The 22483-nt window shown below is 50.3% G+C and overlaps 1 protein-coding gene across 1 annotated transcript in view; it reads right to left on the bottom strand.

The window, feature by feature from the left end:
• Window positions 1–1788: 1788 nt before the first annotated feature.
• KNTC1 (kinetochore associated 1) overlaps window positions 1789–22483 on the bottom strand; it is a 64943-nt gene continuing 44248 nt past the window's right edge. The window contains exons 41-63 of the mRNA XM_056131410.1: window positions 21674–21790; window positions 20796–20905; window positions 20264–20471; window positions 17404–17493; window positions 15290–15461; window positions 15005–15063; window positions 14658–14874; window positions 13411–13484; window positions 12974–13184; window positions 12751–12860; window positions 12247–12293; window positions 10782–10860; window positions 9823–9941; window positions 8832–8967; window positions 8178–8273; window positions 7786–7842; window positions 7195–7249; window positions 7053–7116; window positions 6289–6418; window positions 5076–5165; window positions 4592–4737; window positions 3983–4073; window positions 1789–2008 (exon numbers count right to left, since the gene is read on the bottom strand). Coding sequence (XP_055987385.1) covers window positions 1988–2008; window positions 3983–4073; window positions 4592–4737; window positions 5076–5165; window positions 6289–6418; window positions 7053–7116; window positions 7195–7249; window positions 7786–7842; window positions 8178–8273; window positions 8832–8967; window positions 9823–9941; window positions 10782–10860; window positions 12247–12293; window positions 12751–12860; window positions 12974–13184; window positions 13411–13484; window positions 14658–14874; window positions 15005–15063; window positions 15290–15461; window positions 17404–17493; window positions 20264–20471; window positions 20796–20905; window positions 21674–21790 — 2499 coding nt within the window. The 3' untranslated portion in view covers window positions 1789–1987. The remainder of the gene's footprint in view (window positions 2009–3982; window positions 4074–4591; window positions 4738–5075; window positions 5166–6288; window positions 6419–7052; window positions 7117–7194; window positions 7250–7785; window positions 7843–8177; window positions 8274–8831; window positions 8968–9822; window positions 9942–10781; window positions 10861–12246; window positions 12294–12750; window positions 12861–12973; window positions 13185–13410; window positions 13485–14657; window positions 14875–15004; window positions 15064–15289; window positions 15462–17403; window positions 17494–20263; window positions 20472–20795; window positions 20906–21673; window positions 21791–22483) is intronic.

The following is a 22483-nucleotide window of genomic DNA, read 5'->3' as shown; positions in this document are numbered from 1 at the left end:
TTCTTCGGGCGGGCCGACCCGGGAGCCCCAACAGGCGCGAGCTCTCAGTTCCTTCAGGGCCCACCCTGTCTCATGTCCACTGGCAACCGTGGGCTGCGGTAGTGGCGTCATATCCTTTATTTCTTTTGTGATACTTTGAAAATGAATGGGGTTTCTGGATGGATGTGCTGTGAATATTTTTTCCCTTTAAGATGAATGGAGGTAGGGTTGATCCTGAGACATGGTTGGAATGTGTGACTGCGGAACAGCCACTTCTACATGTTATCGGCAAGGATGCCTCAAAAGGGTATGTTTTCCATGACTATAACGTTAGAAAATTCCCATTTTTTGTCTTTCTGATGCAAAGTTGGATCTAAGTAATGGCTTTAACTTTCATTTTTCTCCACATTTCAGGGTCTCATTCTTCTCTTGTCTAAGACCCCCCTGCCCTTTGGGGGAGGCACAATGCACAGTGCTCAGGGAGCAAACCTGGTCTTTAGCATGAAGAGCAGGTCGACTCGCCCTTTGAGCCATTTCTCTGGCCTTCCCTTGTTTAAAAGCCATATGTATTTAAAAACAGAAACATTATCTGCATTCTTTTCTTTTTTTTTTGGGGGGGGGAGGTATCGTACCCAGGGTCACTCAGGGGTCACTTCTGGCAGTATGCAGGACCTCGACTCCTGAAACACAGGTTACGTCCCGCTGAAATAGATCCCACTGCAAGGGTGGGCAGCAGCTCAGTGGCCACATGCATGCCTCCCTGTGTGGCCCTGAGTTGGATCCTCAGATCTGAAAAGCAGCAGCAGCACCAGAAAAAAACCACCACTGCAGATTAAGCTATTTACCTTTTTACTTTTGTTTTCGGGTCACTCCGGGCTGTGCTCAGGGATCACACCTAGCAGGGTAACAGAAGTGGTGCTGAGGACCAAACCTGGGTTGGTCCCAGTAAAGCAAGGGCCCTACCTGCTGTCCTATCTCGCCTATCCAGAGGTCACTTATTTTTAAAATCGTTACTGAGGCGTTGGAGATGGTACAGTAGGTGTGTGCTGGCCTTGTGTGTGCTGACCGTGTCCAATTCCAGTACTGCAGAATTCTGAGCACAGAGCCGGGTGCAGCCTCTGCACACACTGGGGTATGGCCCCAAGCCAATTTGAACTCTGAGCACCGACAGACATGCTATCACACATGCACTCCAAAAGGGGTGACCTGGAATAGGGTCACCCAAAATATAGGATGTGACCAATGGCAGAAATCAGCAAAGAACAAAACAGTACAAACAGTCGACCGCAACCACAGAACGCTGGTAGTTAACAGTTAGCATTCTCGGAGTAACAGGGTCCATGTTAAACGTTTTATGTGATAGCTCTTGAGAGCGCTACCTGGACTCGGCTTTCAGCGCAGCAGCGCGAGTGATGTAGCCACTCAGGGGCCAAGGAGGCCTCAGTCCCACCACAGGGCAGGGGGTGAACAACTCCTTCTGCAACTGCAGTTCTGGAGTTCCGGTGGCCTGAGTTTGTGCTCTGCAAGCAGGAGGCTTGAGTTCAATGCCCAGCACCTCTGGACTGACCCCCTAAGCGCAGAGCTGGGTATGATCCCAAAACAACCAAACCAAATCAAAAACAACCAGAATAAAAATGCCTCTTCACATATCTAGAATAAAGTCTTTTTCTGGAGCTTTTGATATATATATTTATTGGATACCGTTTGGAGAAGACCAGTGCCCTTTATACAGGGCTTTTCTGGGCGGGGGGGTGGGGGAGGGCGCGATGCTCGCTGTCTCCTTCCCACGAGCTGTAGAACAAGGGCAGTGTCCATGGGACACGAGCTGCGGCAAGTGGGAACAAGCGCTCCCACAGGACAACCCGGCCACTAGCAGCATCTCGATTTTACTTGGATGACGTCTGGCAACGGCCACGCCATGCGGATCGCAAAATACTGTGACTAATAAATATGGTCCATTAATAGCAGACTTCCTCCTGCTTTTCTTGGGGGAAGGTTTGATGGTTTACTACGATCCATTAAGAAACATCTACATGGAAAAAACAAGGAAGCATTGTTAGGAGTGTCATCTAGGTGCTGGAAAGACAGTTCTGTGGGTGAGGTGCTTACCTTGCACACAGCTGACCGGGTTCAATTCTAGCACTCTACACTATCCCCTGGACCCCTCCGGGAATAAGCCCTGGGCACCACAGAATGTGGGCCCCCAAACAAGGGTTATGTAGCTTGGTAAACAGTGAATGGTCAGGTGAAGTACAGAACTTAACTATATTATAAAAAACCTACTTACAAAATAGTCACAGAGGTAGGGCGTTTGCCTTGCACACGGCCAGCCTGGCCCAGCCGGGGTTCGATTCCTCCACCCCTCTCGGAGAGCCCAGCAAGCTACTGAGAGTATCTTGCCTGCACGGCAAAGCCTGGCAAGCTATCCGTGCTGTATTCAATATGCCAAACACAATAGCAACAAGTCTCACAATGGAGATGTTACTGGACCCGCTCGAGCAAATCAATAAACAATGGGGAGGACAGTGCTACAGAGCAGTGCTACTTACAAAATGCTTTTATATTTATATTCTCTGGAATCAATATTCTGAGCACATTGTTTGGGGAGTTAACAAAATACAGGTGGTTTTATATGCCTGATTTGGAGCAAAACAAACACAATTCTTAGTTTTACTAAAACTACAAATCCATGGTCAAAGTTTATATAAGTTTATATTTAAGTTCAAAAGACATAAAAGCACACACTCTCTCTCTGATTTTGAGCCAAACCTGGTGTTGCTCAGCGATTACTCCTGATGGTGCTCAGGGAACCACATGGGATTTCAGGGACTGAACCTGTGTCAGCCATGTGCAAGGCAAGTGCCCTCCCCACTGTACTATTGCTCTCACCCATCAGGCTTCTAAATAAATTTCAACAAAAATTTGGTTGCTTCCAAAAAAGAGATGAAATTTTAGGGTCTAGTACAGCAGATAGGGTGTTTGCCTTGCATGAGACTGACCTAGGTTCGATTCCTATGTCCTTCCATATGGTCCTCAAGCACTTCAGGAGTGATTCCTGAATGAAGAACCAGGAGTAACTCCTGAGTACTGCTGGGTGCAGCCTCCCTCAAATGGGAAAAAAAAAAAGTAATTTTGGGGGTGTTTGTTTTGCACATGGCTAACTCATTGCCATGCCACCTAGATGGTCTCTGGTTTCTCCAGCTCCGCCAGGAGTGACGCCTGGGCACAGCTGGTATGGATGCTCAGGGGGACACTCATAGCAATTCTAGGCCAACTAGGCTGGTGGTTCCCTGCGTGGACTCAAAGATACCCCCCAGTGGTGCCCCGGGGTCTCCAGGGTTACATTCAGGGGACCACACGGTACCAAAGATCAGTCATGATCAGGTAAATGCAATGAACATGCTCATAGCCTGTGCTATGTCTCTGGCCCCAGGAAGAAAAGTAATTTATGTGTATATTTAATACGTGAAAACACTTGGAAAGGTGAACAGCAGAATATTAACAGTGATTCATCCTCAATGCTGAAACTTCAGGCTGATTCTTATCTTGCAACTCCCATCAACACCTTAGAGAGTTTCTGCTCTGCACTTGCTGCAGTTTCCAAATGAGGCTTTTTCTTTAGCTTTTGGCCCACACCGGGCACTCCTCAGGGGCTCTCCCATAGGTGGCGCCTGGCATCTGAGCCAGAGCCGTGGCTGCTGCAGCCAAGGCACGTTCTGTTGAAAAGCCCAGGAGATCGCAGCGCGACTTGGGGACTGAAGTCACTGAGGCTGGTCCTGGCCGCGGCTGCACCACTGATCCCCAGAGACCACAGTGACACCAGGGGACTGAGGTCACGGAGGCTGGCGCTCACACTACAACTGAGCTTGGGGAGAACAGTCCCTTGGTTTCTGGTCTAGAATTTTCTTATACAAAAGGCAAAAGAGGGAAGCAAATGTGGTCATGCAGCAAAATCTGAATCTATTAGCCTCCAGTCGAGAGGTGGGCGGGGTGGCAGCCTCACCTGCAGCAGCTGGCAGGGAGGGGTGTCCGGCGGCACGGCTTTCCCTCTGTGCTTCAAATACTCAGCCAGGAAGAGCGAGGCTTCATCTAAGCTGTGCAAGAGAGAACGGACGCGGGGGTGGATGCGCCCTCGGGCTCGGGGTGCCACATCGTAGATGGACCATTAGAACAGAGGGCTCGGTGCTGGGGCTGGGCCCAGCGAAACCTTGGAGCAGGCCTGCCTCCCTCTCTCCCTGCCCCCCCGCCCTCCTCCCGGACCCCCAGTCCTTCCCTGCCCCATCTCCACAAGCTTCCTACTTCTCAACCTGTGGGTAGAAAATCAGAAAACACTCTTGGCAAAAACGAGGTTACAGAGAGGGAGTGCTCTGAGCGGCGCTTTAGGCAGAGCTCTGACTTAGTGTCAGAGCAGGGCTGTGAGGCACTGACTTTGGGGTTCAGGTGGCCTAACTGCCTGACTCTCAGGGCGGAACAACGAAGCCAATCATGCTTCACAGCCTAACAACTGGGGCCTTTGAGGATGAGCAAGAGCCTCTCCCAGTGCTGGTGTGTTCCTGCAAACTACAGTTGCGCTGGAGGGAAGGAGTTAAGTTTTTGTTTTTAATAAACTTACCTGAACTCGGCTGCCAGATAGTTTACTAGGTCAGTGATATTGCTGGCGTTCATCATGTGTGATTTCAACATGGGAAAGTACTTTGTCTTGGCCAAAAGCCCAAACTCCTTTCGACTCACGATATTATTCAGAATCAGATTTCTGACCTACAGTGACAGGAATAAGCAGATGAGAAACATGTGGAGACGCAGCCTGGGACTAAGAACTATGCTCTGTGACTTAAGCCTCCCATCTGGGGGGACCTGTAGACTCGGGAGGCGGCCTAGCCCACAGCAGTACACAATCCATAAGTTTGAAGCAAGGTTGTGAAGTGCTTAGGGCTCTTACAAGGATGTGCTATTTCACAGCAACAAGCTATTTCACAGATTTCTCACCGAGAATCAGGGCCAACACTACAGAGCGTTAATAAAAGTAGAATAACCTGGGTTTGGAGAAACCATCTTCTACCGTCAAGTCTCACGACACAGGCGGTCAGTAGCCTCACCTGCTGTGCCAGTCCTGCCAGCTGGCCTGCATTCATGTGCTCCTCCAGCTGCTGCAAGATGACGTGATGGTCACAGGAGCCCAGGAAGTTCTGCAAGACACGAAAGCATGCTTACTGGCGGGCTCTTGCCTTGCACTGACCCCGGCCCTATCCCAGCATCTCATATGATCCAGAGCCCGCCAGGCATGACCCGAATACTGCTGGTGTGCCCCCCCCCGCCACAACAAACAAAAAGGAACCAATGAAAAGTGTAGTTTACTAGCAATTTCTGTCAAAGTCACCCCCACAACCCCAACCAGCTTCTATTTTTGTTTGGGGGCCACATCAACTGTGTTCAGGGATCACTCCTGGTGGTGCTCAGGAAGTGGCGGGGGGGGGGGGACCCACATGGGATGCCAGGGATAAAACCTGGGTTGTCACTGCAAGGTGAGCAAGCATACGCTGTGTTATCTTTCTGACCCCATCAAAGTTTCCCCCCTTTTTATTGGGAGGCAGGAAGCATCCCAAGTAATGCTCAGGGTCCCCGGGGGGCACTCCCAACAGTTGTGGGGATCTAGCCTGGGTCCTCGCTGATTCTACGCATGTCTACCTGTCTGCTCTTCCCGGCCTGGAGCTGTCATTCTTACAGGAGAGACACCTTGAGAATTTCTACTCTAGGAGAAACCGCCCCTATAAAAACATGACTGAACTAAGCAGAAGAGGCGATTCTGTAAAGATCTGCTCAGCAAGTGCTGCTGCCCTGAACCCACATGAAATCTATTCAAAGCTGAACTTCCAAGAGCACCAAGTGACAGGAGCGCGAGCAGTCAGGAGAGGAGACAGATGCACAGAGGGCCTCGGGCATAGGACGCAGAGACCCCTGGTGCAGCTATTGGCCGCCTGGGAGTGTGCCTCTGTGCTGTCATCCAGCAAGCAAGAGTGACCTAGAAAGTTCTGTCTGCAAAGATTGAAGCTCACACTCCAAACTCGACTTTCCCCTCTTGGCCCCCCGCATTCATCGTATGTGCCACTCTTCAGGTGCCCCCGAGCATGACTGTCCCCCCCCCCCCCCCCCCCCCCCCCGCATTCCCTCCTTCTGCCTCCTCGTCAGGCCCGCACAGGTCATTCCTCTGACCTGTGCACTCAGTGGGGGAAGGTCCACCCACAGCCTCCCTCAGACAAGCCCTCATCTAGCCCTCAGCCTTAACTGTCAGGGGCTGGGGAGGGAGGGTACCTTGATCTGCTGGTGCCTCCTTTCCGAGTGGGGCATGAGCGTGAGACAGGCCAAGGCGAAGGCTGGCAGCTCCAACTGGATGTACTGCCGGGCCACGCCAAGCATGTCGAGGTCGCCTGAAACGGGGCATCTACAAGAGAGCGGGCATGGTTACTCAGCTGCCACGGCCCTCCCGCAGCCTCTGCACCGCCTGGGATGTCCCCACTATGCTGCCCCTCCTGGTGGTGGCAGAGTGTGTGAGCCTGGAGGACCGCAGGGCCTCGTGCCCTGCTGCTTGAGCCACATCCCTATGGTGCTCAAGGGAGCACAGGGGATGTCAGGGATAGAACCTGGGTCAGCTGCATGCAAGGCAAGAGCCCTCCGCACTGTGCTTTCAAGCCAGCCCAGCTCTGACGGCCAGTGAACCTAAGTGCTGATGTGGAATGGAGGCCTCGTGGCCACCTCCAGCCTGCCGTGGCTTCTTGGTCTCGCTGGTTTCAGAAGTGACTGATGCTGTTACATCACGGCAACGTTTCTGAGCCCACACACAAAAGGTGCAGCGTGAAATGGAAACGGCCCAGAGGTGAGAGCAGTGCGCGAAGAAAGGCCAGCTGACCCGGCTCCGCTCACGGGAAGGCCAGAGTGAAAACAAGAGGAGTTTGATCAGAGGAGAAAGTGTGCAGCTAAGTTCCCAGGAAAAAGGGATTATTCATGAGGGAGGTCAATAGAAAGGTATTTATTTGAATTTGGGGTGGGAGGGGTAGGAAAACAAATGTTTTGCTTACTCTAGAACAGCGACGAGACTCTCGCAACAATCTGATAACTGGCTGGGGCTTAAAGGACAAGAGGCTGGAAATAAAATAAAACAGTATTACACACACATGCACGCACATGCACCCCCTCACCCAGATGTCAGGGAGGAAGTACCTGAGAGCAGTGGGATCTGGACCACGTGCTGCCATGCTTTGCCGAAGTAGGGCATCTGCAGAAACAGGGTGGAAAAGAACCGTGTCTGTGGCTCATGGGGCCCTTCGTTTCGCAGTCACACAACTAAACATGCAACATTTCTGTCTATGCTGCAAGGATCAATCATCGACTGACACACCCCCTTGAGCGGCCTGGGACAGGGGTCATCGCCCCAACGGCATTTCCGGCCTTATTTCCTACCCTGGCCAGTCTGCCACTGTGCATCTGGCGGAAGTGTCGGATGTAAAGAAAAATGGTGCTGGTGTGTGGGCAGTATGCTGGGGCCATGGGAAGGGGCCAGGACACAAGGAATTCTGGAAACAACGGAAAGTGGCCAAAAGAAAGTGGCCCACCGCCTGTGAGAGAGAAGCTGCTTGGGCAGCGAGCAAGGGAGGGCTCAGTGAACTCAGCCTGCTGCATGCAGGGCCAACGCCTTCCCCTCATGTGATCACTCTGGCCCCTAAGGGTTGATTCTTAACCCAGTGGACTCAATAGCCACAAGACTGTTGAGGAGCAAGGTGAAACCCTCTAAAATGTACTTAAAAGACATACCTGCCATAAAGAATGGGTACTGGAAATGGCTGTCAGAACTTTCCTTAGGTACGGAATCTGAAAAACACAAACAATAAAACCCCCAACAAATAAGTTTGGAACCCACCAAATGGAAACTTTCCACCAAGGGGACTACTGTATCAGTGAAATTTATCTTCCATGAGAACCATTAGGGAAGTTTACTTACAAAATGGCCCAGGAACTTTCCATTCGTTCCCAGGGAAATTTATGGCCTATTTGCGTTTGTGTTTTCTCTGGCCCAGCACCAAGTCCCTGAAGTTCGGCATGCCCCCAAGGAGGGGTTGTGCTGGCAGCAAACATCTGCTCAGGCCCCACAACCAGCATAGATGGGAGGCGAGGCCGTGCTCGGCACAGATGTGAGCCCGACTTACCATGTTGAAGCCCAGTAGCTTTTGCAGGAGCCCATTCCAGAGCTGCATGTCGTAGACTTTGTATTCTAAACAGAGTTCCGTCACCAACCTCACCGCCTGAAGAGGGGGAAAATCACAGGCTTCAGGATGTCACGAGGAGGGGGGGAGTGGGTGGTACCACACACACGCACACACACAAACACACACACACCACACAGTTGCCTGTCTCATTCAAGGAGGCCCCTATTGCTCTGTGAAAACCACAGATGAGCATCACTCCTGATGCTGTGTGCTCGGCCTCTGCGGCCTCCTCCCCAGAAGGCCTCCCTTTGGCCCACACCCGTCCTTTCTTCCCCGGAAGGAGAGGTCACTGCAAAAGGGATCAAGCAGAGTAGAGAGCGGTAGGTCTCAGGGCTGGTTTTCTGTGAAGGAGCCAGGAGGGGGCGCAAGGCCGCACGTGTACAGGGCAAACGCCCAACCACTGTGCCACGTTGCCATTCTCGAGGCTCAGGTTCAAAGGAGCAGAGCTAAGGAAAGTTCCTGGACACCCCTTAACATGTCAGGATGGCAAAGTAGAAAAGGTTTTGGGAGTAAGAGTTTCTTAATTTTTTCCCAAGACACCAGTGGTGACAGTGGCCTGTGGGCACCAGTGGCTGGGCTGGCTCGGGGACATACCATGGGCTCGTGGCTGTGGTTCTTCCAGAGGCCCTTAATCATGCCTTCCTTAGGACTGTTGGAAAATAATTCATAGGTGATGGGGATATTCAAGGCCTCAAATGATGCCAGGAAAGTCATGCATTTCATGTAAGACCTGGAAAAAAGTGGCCGGAGGTGGTAGGGTGTTAAGGCACTTGCCTTGCAGGCTGAAGATAGCACAGCGGGTAGGGCACTTGTCATGCATGCGGCCGACCCGGGTTCAATCCATGGTACCCCATATGGTCCCCCAAACCCACTAGGAGTGATTCCTGAGTGTAGAGTCAGGAGCACCCCCGGGGATGGCCCCCAAACCAAAACCAACTGAAAAAAGGCACACGTGCCTTGTGCACAGGTGACTATGGTTCGATTCCTGGCCCATTTCCTCCTAGTCTTTCCCCAGGAGGACCCTGATGACTGACAGCACAGGGGTCGAGCAGCATCACTGCTCACAGAGGCCTCCGGGGCCAGGCGGGGCAGGAGGCAAAGCACGCAGTGGCGGGGGAGGGAAGTTTCTAGGTGCTCAGGCTCCGAGAGCTGACCAATAGGAGAGTAGAACAAAATCAAAAGGAGCAGGTGAAGGAAAGAGTCTAAACAGGTCAAGGAAATGAGAAATAAGCTGTTCTCAGGCCTGTTTATACTTGGCCAACAAAATCAAGAGCGTTCAAGGCCAGAGGCCACGCGTTCACAGGACCAGTGAAAGGACCTCAGACACCACTTCTAAAAACATCTGTTTCCCATTTTCTTTTCTTTTTTTTTCTTTTTTTTGGGGGGGGTGGTGATGTGTGTGGGCCACACCCAGTGATGCTCAGCGCTTGCTCCTGACTCTGCACTCAGGGGTCACTCCTTGCTTGGGGGAGCATAAGGGATGCCAAGGATCAATCTCAGGGTGGGCTGCATGCAAGGCAAGAACTCTACCCAATGTACTGTCTCTCCAGCCCTTATTTCTCACAAGAGAAAAACCTGTGCTTACTTCACTTCTTCCATGGGCTTTTTGAAGAGCGATTCTATGGTCTCCTTGTCGGCCAAACAGAAAAGGCACTGCAGAGCCCGGGTCCTATGGGCGAAGGTCAACTGGCGTACCCCAAATGCCTGCAAAACCAAGAATGGTTTCTGAGTTGCAAGTGTGCCTGATGCTGTAGGGGGAAACGAGGCTCAACGGGCCTCACAGGAGAAGCAGGGTTTAGAGAACTCAGTCAATGAACTCCGGTCACTGCAGTCTCCAAGCGCAGGCACCAAACCGGAGTGAGCACTGACACCACCCACCACATCAGGGAAGCCCATCAGCCGTAGAAGATGACCCGGCCACTCAGGAGGGGCCAGGCTACGGCACAAACACTGCTGATCTCACTCACGGGGGGTTCAGAGAACCGAAGCAAGAGCACAGAATGTGCAACAAAAGCAGCCCTGGGGCTGTGATGAGCACAGTGGCCAAGGGTGGCAGTGCACTGAAGGGGGCGCCGTGGTTATAGGTGTGGAGTGGTGAGCAGTGTATCCCTCAAACAGACACTCATTTACAGTCTTGGGTGCCGGGGTGAGGGGGAGGGGCACAAAGGGTTAAAGCTCAGGCTTTGCATGCAAGAGCCCTGGGTTTGGTCCCAGACACTGCTGGGTGTGACCTAAAAATCAAAACCCCTTAAAATAAAATGTTTCTGGGCGCGAAAGGCCTGAAGAGTGTTTCCTTCGCAGATGAGGGTTTAGTGGAACAAGAGTGTGGTGGGGGGATGGGCGGTGGTGCACCATGCGGAGAGGACCTGAGGCTGGGGCTGGCGACTAGCCTGGTGGCCTGGGGGGACAGTCACTAGGAGCACAGCCCCGATGCAGAGGGCTCATCCTGAGTCAGGCAGTGATCACAGCATATTCTTTGCAGAACACAGAAGCAAGGGAAATGGGGTAGGCTGGGAGCAAAGAGGAACTTGTGAAGTTTCTTACAGTTGTGACAGACGTGGCAAAGATGAACAGCATTCTTGAACTGTAATCAATCGAACGAGACGTGAGGAGATAGAGGACTCTGCGGAGAAAAGTGTAATTACATTTATACAGAAACTTAGTGGCAAGGGCTGGAGCAATGGCATAGCGGGTAGGGCGTTGGCCTTGCACGCAGCCGACCTAGGTTCGATTCCCAGCATCCCATATGGTCCCCTGAGCACTGCCAGGAGTAATTCCTGAGTGCAGAGCCAGGATGTGACCCCTGTGCATTGACGGGTGTGACCCAAAAAGCAAAAAAAACAAAAACAAAAACAAAAAAACAGAGACTTAGTGGCAGATTACCCAACAAATGACCAGTTCCACTGTCCACAGAAGAAGGTACTAGGCATTCAAAATTCAGGCCTAAAAGGTTATACCCAGGGCACTGTTTCTTTATCCTTTTAAAAAAATGATTAATCCCAGGCTGGAGCTATAGTGCAGTGCGTAGGGCGCTTGCCTTGCATGTAGCAGACTCAGGTTGATCCCAGCATCCCATATGATTCCCCAAGTACTGCCAGGAGTAGCTCCTGAGTGCAGAGCCAGGAGTAACCCCCCTCCCCCCCAAAAAAAAGCTTAATCTCTTCTTGAGTTAAGCGTATAGGAGATATGCAAATAGTAGTAATGAGTACCAGACCTGTCTTCTCATCTATAATCTCCAGGAATTTAAACTATTCAGAAACTAATACCATAACCCAAGGCACCCGAAGACTACGTGTGGAAACTCTTTGACACAGAACTTCAAAGTAGCACATGGTTGGGGTACCCTGGGCCCCTTGATAGAAGGGCAAGAGGGATTAGCAAAGGAGAGCAGTGGGGGGTGGGGGCAGGCCTGAAAGCTCACAAAGCTGCCCTCTGAGCGTTTCCTTCTTGGCACGGGGTCGTCACCCTTTCTCTGAATTGTGTCCCTCCAGCCTTCCAGGGGGTCATGCAGGATGTGGGGCCCAGGCGGCAGGCCAGCTCTGAGCCAGAGCGGTGAGGCCCTCCTGGTGGGCATGAGGGGCCCTGCAGATACCTGATCTCTCAGCGATGGCACAGCTGGCCCGTGTGCTGCTAGCCCAGCCCAGGCCCACAACCACAAGCGCTCTGGACCCAGAGAATCCTCTCAAGGGCCAAGCCATGACCACCAGGACTAAGAGTCAGCGAGCCCTTTCAGTACTGACTTGGTGGAGGGGGTAATGGGGTCTTTCCTGGTGGCCGGAGTCCCAGGTGAGGTGAGCTTTCAGCTCTGTGTCTTGCAGAGTGACCGGAGGACCAAAGCAGGCTGGGTACTGGCTGGTCCTGGCAATGCCCTGAACATGCACAGGCGTGCGGAAGGGAGCAACTGCCCCCAGGGTCTCAGGTGCAACCAGCGCAGGCCCCTCAGAAACCAACCGGGGAGGATTCAGCGAGCAGATTTCTTCTGAGCAGCAAGTAAGAAAAGGAAGCGTACCTTTGTAAGGTCTCATCATCCTGAAGTTCAAGTGATTCTGGTGGATTCTTTGAAAAAAGGGGAAAAAAAGTAAAAACCAAAGGGTTTGTTAGTTTTATAAAGCTACAAAAACCTATTAGATGAAAAATCCAGTAGACAAAATTAATTTTAGATTAAAGAAAAGAGAGTGTAATAACTCTATGAAAATATTTTTTTTTTGGTTATGGGCCACATCTGGCAGTGCTCAGGGGTCGCTCCTGGTTTGAGCTGGGTTGACCGTGTGCAAGGTCACTGCACACTGTACTTTGCACAAAGTACTACCCACTGTATTTTTTCTCCAGCCCCTGAAAATATTTTTACTTAAAAAAAAAATTTTACTGGGAAAAGAGAAAAAGAAATGGTTTTAACTCATGCTCACTTAGTGAATAACTATGCATTCACCATGTACCAGGGACCACTCAAAAGGCAAACAATTCCAGACCTGGACAGCATGGTCACACCCTGGAGTGACCCCGGGCCACTCACCTCCCCAGGCTTGTCCGGCGGGCACAGCCATTTCTCCAGCAGCATGCCCCAGATTTTCTCCAGATTAATGTCGTTCACTTCCGCTATTTCTTTGGTAGCTGCGTGAATATCTGTGGCATTCAAGGCAAAGAGTTAAAGAAAGGTAAAGCAAGTTTCCACTGCACGCTATCCATAAAGCAGAGTGCTAGCCTTCCCTGAATGGAAGAGAAGCTTCACTCCTCACCGGGATAGTCCGTGCCCATGGAGTTGCGGACTCGCTGGCTGATGCTGGGGTGCTCATAGAGGCTGACAATGAGGTACGCCGGCTTCCCAATCACTTGCAGGTACTCAGGGGAGTTCAGCTTGTGGGCCATGAGCGCAGCCTCGGTGCGACAGCGCCGGTACTGGACGCGCAGCTTCTTCAGCAGGGCCTCAGCCTTGTCGTGCATCTCATCCTGAAGGATTTCCAGCCAAAGTGCGTTCACTCTCCTGCGCCGGCAAGCTCCCTCCCAGGGAAGGCAGGGGTAGGGGCTCCGGGGACAGGGGCATTTCCTAAATGGGTGCAACTGACCGATATGGGCTTGAACAACGCTGGGTGGGGACCATTTGGGGTGCTTCCTGGGGGGAGGTCTTTTATTGGAGAGGAAGGTGGGGGCCAAGTATGTCAGAGTGGAGACGCACCTGAGCCGGCGTATTCTGTAGCCACCTCTCAGCCAGGTACAGGCAGACTTTCAAACTGGACACCTTGAAGGGCCCTAACAAGGCAAACACTCAGGAGTAACCCTGCATTTCCTGAGACCAGCCATTTTCATCAAACAAAAACTGCCACTGTCCTCCCGTTGTTTATCGATTTGCTCGAGCAGGCCCAGTAACATCTCCATTTTTGAGACTTGTTATTACTGTGTTTGGCATATCGAATATGTCACGGGTAGCTTGCCAGGCTCTCCGAGAGGGGCAGAGGAATCGAACCCGGCTCGGCCGGGCTGGCTGCGCGCAAGGCAAATGCCCTACCGCTGTGCTGATCAGTGAGTGTTTTTCTTAGTTTTAGAACATGGCGCAAGGGACAGAGTCCAGTCTGGCCCACGCTGCAGCACCCCTAAACAAGCACTCTGAGCACCAACAGCCAGACCAGGGTCCCAGGCACCATAGGGAATGGCCCCATGAAAAATTCACAGACAGGCTGGAGAGAGCATAGGAGCGAGGCTTGCCTTGCAGGCTGACCCCTGAGTGACCCTGAGCACACACCTTCTGCCAATGGCATCCATTAAACAGGTGAAACTGGGCACAAGGACATAAGTCCTCGTCAACTTCCAATAAGATCGCCTAGATTCCTTCCAGAAGTTTTCTGAGTATGTGCAAATTTCAACGGTTCTATACACATCCACATATAATTTTGCTGTGCTCACATATTAACGAGAAAAGTTATTTTCAGCTTTTTTTGTTTTGGGGCCATACCTGGTGATGCCCAAGGGTTATTCCTGGCTCTGCGCTCAGGGGACTATGTGGGATGCTGGGGACTGAACCTGGATCAGTCGCATCCAAGATAAAGGCCCTCCTTATTCCGACATTGCTCTGGCCCTTTGGATCCCTAATGATGCTGGGGGGAGCAGTGCACTGCTTAAAGCCTGCTGGGGTGTTTGCGTGCAAGGTGGCTTCCTCTCCCTGCCGGCCAGGGAGAGGGGCCGCATAGCACAGAGCAGCATTTCCTCCACAGCTGCCAGCTCTAGTGCAAAGGACACACACGACAGAGCATGCTTGGGGAGGGGGGGGCGAAGGGGAAGCCCTGGGCACCACTGCCGGCAACACACACACACACACACACACACACACACAGCCCACAGGGTTATTTTCTTCAAGATTCAAAAGAAGTACATGTTTTTAAACTCTCAGGTAATGAAACAAGAGGGCTGTTACAGAAGCAGCCATACCTTCCGGGATATCCTGGGCAAGGTTGATGGCAATAGCGACTGCCCACTCGGGGTTCACTATGGACAGCAAGTAGGACTCGATAGTGCGCGTGATCTTTGTGACCTCCTTGTTCATCAGCAGTGAGGATTTGGCTTGGGTCAACTTCAGGAGCTTTGGTTTCAGTTTGTTTTCAAAAGTATGTTTGGCTGTCGACACATAGAGGGTGTCCAGGGAGAACTTGGAAGAAAGGAACAGAGCAGTGAGGTTGGGTTTATGAGCGTCTTCCCTGCCTTTCTTTAGTGCTGAAAGTGAAACCTCCTCGGCCCGTGTCCGACTTCAGCAGAAAGGCCTGACTCAGAGTCCTCACCTTCATCAGCTTACAGATCAAGAGCAACGTTGGGAAGGATTCTTCACAGAGTTCTGCGGCTGCAAAGGAAAACAACGACAGTGTAGCTTTGCGGAGGGTTGGAGGGGAGTCTGCGCCTTCTTCAGTGGTGCTCAGGGAGACCGGATGCAAGGCCAGGAATTAAACTGCATGGGTGGTGATGTGTGTGTGTGTGTGTGTGTGTGTGTGTGTGTGTGTGTGAGAGAGAGAGAGAGAGAGAGAGAGAGAGGGGGGTGGGGGGGTGGGGGGAGAGAGAACTGAACATACAGACAATCTTCCAGAAGTTCTGTGCCGGTCCGAAGAATATGAGGTGGAAAGGCAGGCGCGTGTGGGCAGCCTGTGGAAGTGCCACTACGTGCTCCAACATAAACTGATGCTCCAGGTCGACTGGAGGAGAAATTCTTCGGTATGACTTCAAGTGTTTTAGAAGACTCAAGGCCTATGTCAAAAGGAGAGAAAAGTAGTCTCTGTGAGATCACAACAGTAGTGGTAAAATGGCCCGACTGCGCCAGCATCTCCATCACGGAGACTGCTGTCTCCCTTTGCAATTTCACCCCTGATGTTCTCTCCCATGCCTGTGTGTCGGAAGACACCACCATAAGAGAAGCCAGTGGCCGCTGCGCCCCAGACAGGCAGGAGGGGCATATGCCCTGCAGTTCCATACACACACTTTCATTAGCGTCAGCAAGAATGCACTTTTTAGGGGTCCACACCCACCAGGGCTCAAGGCGTACTCCAGCAGGCTTAGGGGACCATTTGGGGTGTCTGGGATGGAACTAGGTCAGCCACATGCAAGGCAAATGCCCCACCCGCTGGACTATTTCTGGCACTGATGGCAAGAAATCTTGATCGCATTTTAAACACACAGGAAGCCTGAAATTAATCCTCTATATCCTTCAATACTCTCAAATTTATATTTTGTATTTGGGGATTACCTCTTGTATAAACTTTGGAATGAATCAATTTTTTCTTCTTTTTTTTTTTTCTTTTTGGATCATACCCAGGATGCACAAGGGATATTCCTGGCTCAGCACTCAGGAACTAATCCTGGTGGTGCTCGGGGGACCATATATAGGGGTCAGGCTGGTCGGCCTCGTACAAGACTACCTGCTGTACTATTGCTCCAGCCCTGAATCAATCTATTCTTTTTAAAGTTTTATGGTCCAATTTTCAAAAGAGAGAACACCTACTATGAGTAAAACTCAGAAGTCACTATAAGTATTGAAACACAATCTATTTATTGCTGGACTTAGTGGATAATGTAGAAAGTCAAATATAACTCTCGGTCCTGAAACTTAGGGAATACCAATAGAATGTAGAGTTTATTTCCTTTTTAAAAAACTGTTTACTGGCCAGCGGAATAGTACAGTAGATAGGGCACTTGCCTTGCATGAAACTAATCTAGGTTTGATCCCCAGCACCCCATATAGTCTCCCGAGCCTGCCAGGTGTGATCTCTGAGTAGAGACCCAGAGCTGAGTACCACCAAAAACCAAGGTGTGGTTTGGTTTGAGGTGTGGCTCAAAAAACAAAACAAAAATATACGTGTATTTATTTTGGCCTCCTGAGCAGTACACAGGGGCCAGGCAGGGGTAGGTTCCCAGGGATCACCCACCATAGGTTCAGGGCTGGGTCCAAGGAGGCGGTGGTGCTTGAGCCTTGTGATCCCGGGAGCCAATCAGGGGTACCCTACCAAGTGACTGGGGACCTCGGGGGACATAACCAGGAATGCTGGGGATGCCTGTGATGCTGGAGATTGAAACCAGGTTGGCTCATGCAAGGCATGCTCTCTGATTCATGGATTACCTCCCGGCCATGAAAGTGGGGTTTAAAGGGAGTTCAGAGAACTAAGAGGGGCCAGAGCAATAAATAGTACAGAATGTAAAGCAATGGCCTTGCATGTGGCTCACCTGAGTTTGATCCGTGGTATCCCATATGGTTCCCAGAGCCTGCCAGGAATGATTCCTGAGTGCAGAGCCAAGGGTAAAACCAGGTGTGGATCCAAAAACAAAGAAAAAAAGGAGAGAGAGAGGAGAGTGAGGAGAGAGAGAGAGAGAGAGAGAGGAGAGAGGAGAGAGGAGAAAGGGAGGGAGAGAGGAGAGAGGAGAAAGGGAGAGGAGAGAGAGAGAACAGAGGAGAGAGAGAAGAGAGGAGAGAGAGAATCACCTAGAAAAAAACCACCCAGCTACAGCTTCTTTCGGAGGGTGAAGGGGGAGAGGAGCCAAGGGGTACCAAACTTGGAGTCAGGGATTAAATAGGGTCTCCCACAAGGGCATACGATCCAGCCCTCTGAATGATAACATTGGCTCACTAATTTTTTTTAAATAAAACGATACAAATAAAAACAAAGTTAACTTAAAAGTCCACCACATATCGTTATACCTGATTAATGTTAATACTGGTTATCTTTTCATCAGCTCGTTCTATAACCTTCAGGACAACTTCGATCATTTCATAGTCATAGGGATCCAACTGGAAAGTAGCAAAGATACATCAGCGCTTGAGAAGAAATTAGGCTGGAAGTTGGTTTACTCAGTTCATTTGCGTACACCACAAATATAAAAGTTCAGAGTGCCACAATGTCAAGTACTTTCAGAAATTCAAATTGTTCATCCCTAAGATGAGCTCTCTGAAGATAAACATACCATACTTTAAAATGTCTCACACCTAAAAAAATGACAAAGGAAATCCCTCACAGCTGTTTTTCTCTTTCCTTGGATGCTGTTGGGGCTCAAATGTAGAACTTCACACATACAAGTTGTGTCCTACCAGCCCCTCCCTGAACTACACCGGGGTTCCTTCAAAAGATTAATTTTTCGTATTGTATAAGACAAAATTGTGTTCCCCTCTCCTTTGTTTTTATTTTTGTTATGGGGCCACAACCAGTGATGCTCAGGGCTTACTCCTGGCTCGGCACTCAGGAATCACTCCTGATGGTGCTCGGGGGGACATATGGGATGCCAGGTCGAATGGCTGCATGTAAGCAGGGCCCTCCCCACTGTCCTGTCTCTCCAGCCTCCCTTTTCCTCACCTTTTGCAGTGCTAGGCATTGAACCCAGGACCTCAGACATGCAAGATAAGGGCTCTGCCCTGTCCCTTGCCCAATGGCAAAATTGTGTGAACCAAGAAAGGTCCTAGGGAGAAGCTGAAAGAGGGCTGGGGGGTGATCCAGAGGACTGAAGTTTCAGCATCACATATAGGAGCCCTGGGTTTAGCTCCCAGCACTGCAAAGTCCCAAGCACTACTGAGAGCAATTCCAGAGCACTGCATGGGGAGTACCCACCAACACTCCAGTGGTTGACACTAAAACCAGAAACAAAAGAATACCTGAGCAAGAACAGACATAAACATTTCCTAGCATTTCTCAATTAAAATTCTCTCATGGGAAATTTAGGAGAAAACTGATGTTAACCCCACAGCGCTCTGGGATGACATGTGCCCAAGACTGAGCCACACACAGGGGCTCTGAGCCAGGTCCCTGCTCCTGGGATACTCAACCCCCTCCACAGGCATCTTGCTAAAGAAAATTTAAGGGAAAGAAATCAGGTGGAATCTGTATTTGCTTAAAAAAGAAAGGTTCTTTCTTGGTCATTGTTTCTGCTCAGACACTGTGCATAAAAATGCTGAATAAAGGGAAAGGGTGATCCCGCAGCTCCTAGAAATGAAGTATTTCTATGGTTATGATTATATTATAGATAAAATATGAAAAATAAGGTAGTTCTTATAGACAGAGCCTCGATCCTCCTTCCATTAACCTTCAGTCCCCAAACCATCTCTCTCTCTCTTTTTTTTTTTTGGCTTTTTGGGTCACACCTGGCGATGCACAGGAGTTACTCCTGGCGGTGCTCAGGGGACCATATGGGATGCTGGGAATCGAACCCAGGTTGGCCGCATGCAAGGCAAACGCCCTACCTGCTGTGCTATCTCTCCAGCCCCCCAAACTATCTCTTGATTTCAGAGGCTCAATTCTCAGAAGATGAGAGAAAAAAGTTGTTTGGACAAGAGAAGAAATAGCACTGTAGCACTCTCCTCCCGTTGTTTATCAATTTGCTCAAGCGGGCCCAGTAACGTCTCCATTTTGAGACTTGTCACTGTGTTTGGCATATTTAATACATCACGGGTAGCTTGCCAAGAAATAGATATGAAAATGGTTATTGTAGCAGCTTATGCTAATAAAATTAATAAACCATTAAGTGTCCATTCGTAAAGGTCTGGCTGATATAGTATAACATAATTTGGTGGAATAATAAATAAGTAAAAAAGACAATACATCTTGTACTGACAAATGACAATATGTTAAGTGAAAAAAGACTTAAGAGAATTTATTTAGTCATTGATTAGGATTGTAATCAATCTATTAACATTTTGATTTAATCAATCTTTTACATTTTGATTTATCCCTGATAAAATCTGATCTTTTTCAAAGAAGTTGTGCTCATCTAAAATATCTGTAAAAAGGGGTTATTTTCATTTTTAAAAGTGTCCTATTAAACTATATAAAAAAAAACTAAAGTTACTTCAAAATTTTACAAATTCTTGGAGCCGGAGCGATTGGAGGGCATTTAAAAGGGGAGGGCATTTGCCTTGCACAGGGTCAACCTGAGTTTGATCCCCGGCATCGAATATGATCTTCTGAGCATGGCCAGGAGTATTTCCCAACTGCACAGCCAGGAATAACTCCTGAGCATAGCCGGGTGTAACCCCTCCTCACAAAAAATTTTTTCAAAAAATAAAATATTTTACAGATTCATGGGCCGAAGTGATAGCACAGCGGTAGGGCATTTGCCTTGCACGCAGCTGGCCTGGCCTAACCGGGTTCGATTCCTCTGCCCCTCTCAGAGAGCCTGGCAAGCTACTGAGAGTATCTCGCCCGCATGGTAAAGCCTGGCAAACTCCCTGGGACGTATTCGATATGCCAAACACAGTAACAACAAGTCTCACAAAAGAGACGTTACTGAGCCCGCTCGAGCAACTCGATGAACAATGGGAGGACTATGCCACAGTGCTACAGATTTATAAAAACATAAGACTTACATTCCTTTGCCATGCATCGTGGTGCCCGGGAGACATGCAGGGCCAGGGCTCAAACCCAAGGACTTAGGCACGCACAGCCTGCCCTCGGCCTGAAGAGTGATCTTTTAGTCTCTGGCTGTGACTCTTCATCATCAGGAGTGTTTTATGAACTCTAATGGCTGGAGGGACATTTGAAATGACCCAGAACGACCCCTTCCTGTCCCTTTACCTTATGGAGGATCCCGCTGAGGCTGAGGACCAAGTCTTTGGTGCTCTGAAGCAAAGGTACCATATCTAGGGCTTTGGCCAGGACTCTGGCATGGTGCTGCTTTGGGGGCGCAGAGCCTGCATCTCCCCGGCTGTGGCTGGCATTAGTATCGTGGAGCAAGGTCTCGATGAACAGCTGCAGGACTTGGTCACAATCCAACTGAAAGGTGCTAAGAAAGGTGGGTCTGCTTACAGTCCGATTCCCTCTCTGCAAATGCGACTAGGGTCTGGATCTACTGAGGGGCCCCAGCCAGGAAAGGGCCCTGGGGATGCTCCCAGGAATTCAGGTGGGGAAAAAAACAGGGATTTCAAAAGGCTGACTCGAAAAGAGAGATTGATCTGGTTTGGGATTCACTTTGTTTCGGGGCAGAGGCACCTCTGGGCAGGGAGTCCTCATCCTCCTGCCCCACCTTGCCCTGTCCTGTCAGTGGCCTCCCCGGGCAGGGAGCCCTCATCCTCCTGCCCTGCCCCCACCTGTCAGTAGCCTCCCTTACGTGCAGTATTCCAGAATGAGTCCTGTGTCCGTATCGATGCTGCCCACCAAAGCTTTAACAAGGGATTTCTTGGTTAGAAAGTGTTGCCTGAAAACCGATTGAAAAGAAATCTAGAAATAAAAAGAGCAAAATGAAGATTAAAAAAAAAAATCAACCCAAACCCAAGCCCAGTGCTAAAGGGAACCGTCTGGGAAAGGCACCTGCCTTTGGCCACCCCTCAGGGCCACGGGTGCTTCCAACGCCCCAAAATGCGTTTCTATCACACAGCCTGCGCCTCTGGCATCATACTCGGGTTTCTAGTCAGACCTAGGACACAGCCTTCGCATTTGACCAATTTGACGATTATTCTGAGATTCTGTCTTTGGGCTCTAAGACCTTAGTCCCTCTAGCCATAAGCCTCTTGGCCGCTACGACTTGCAGTCAGGTTCCCAACACAGAATGTGTTAACAGTGGTCACATTCCCCATTAGCTGGAATGTTTTGCATTCCTACTACAAAAACCAAATTTAGTTTTTTTTTTTTGTTTTTTTCCCCCCCTTAGGAGCCATGAAACTGTGCCACACCTAGGAGTGCATTACAGCATCTTAATGTTTAACCCCAAACAGCAGCACTAAGCTCTTGATCAGGACAGGACAAGCAACTGAGATACCCATGGCTGATGCTGGGTATGTCCGAGGAATGGGAAGCCAGAGAGACCATCAAGCCTCTTTCCATTTGGCCCCAGACGCTTATTTCTTTTGAAAGCACAGGTTCACTTCAGATAACTCAAAAGTAGGAGTCCACGGACACATAGCCTCTTCCCCAGACCTGTTCGTTTATGCGCCCCTGCTGGTAACTGCCAGGAAGGATCAAACTCCATGGCATCTCTGGAATACTTACGCCAAGTTTCCCCAGACGAATCCCCCACCGGGCATCAGTACTGAGTTCGTGGAATTTAAGCTCCATCTCCCTTTCCCGATAGAGACTGGCCAGCTGAGAGCCCACCAGCGAGATGGCCTAGAAAACCAAGTACAGGGTCATAGAGAGAGCGGAGGGGTGGAGACACCTGTGTGCATGCAGCTGAGCCCAGGGCAAACCCTGGCACTGGCGATGACCCCCAGCCCCGATAGGAGTAACCCTGAGCATGGGGCTGTGGCCCAAACCCTCCCTACTCTCCCGCACCCAAAGAGATAAAGTGAAAATACAAATGGAAGTCACAAGAGAATATGTTCCAACACCTCTAAGAGAAAACCAAACAAAAGTCATAACCTTTTCGCGTGTGATAACAGTGTGGGAGCTTGTGGGAGCTACATGCTGCTTCAGATTGCATCATCACTGACTGATCTTTCCACAGCTGAGGGCTGGCCATGGCCACACAACTGGTTACACAACAATAGGCCTTGCGTCTTCAGTGTGGTGCTATAAATCCAAGCCTTTTCTTCACAAGGCCGCGTTTTAGTTCTCCTACGGCAAACCTCTCTCACACCCAAAAAGAGGAAGCTAATTTTAAAACAGCCTCACAGAGCAATTGTGTATCTGTTAAATTCGCATCACCAAAGGCTCATGCGGGTCTGAGGTTCTAGATATACTGCAGGTAGTGTAAGAAGTGGGGTTCTGGGGCCTGGGAGCTCAGGGGCCGGAATGCAGCTTCCGCTTGTGAGAGGCCTGGGTTCAGCCCCCAGCACTACACAGTCCCCTGAGCACTGCCCC

Source organism: Sorex fumeus, unplaced genomic scaffold (assembly GCF_029834395.1).
Source record: "Sorex fumeus unplaced genomic scaffold, SorFum_2.1 ptg000087l, whole genome shotgun sequence".
Lineage (NCBI taxonomy): Eukaryota > Metazoa > Chordata > Mammalia > Eulipotyphla > Soricidae > Sorex > Sorex fumeus.
The sequence above is the reverse complement of the archived record's forward strand: the minus strand, read 5'-3'. Positions and strand labels throughout refer to the sequence as shown.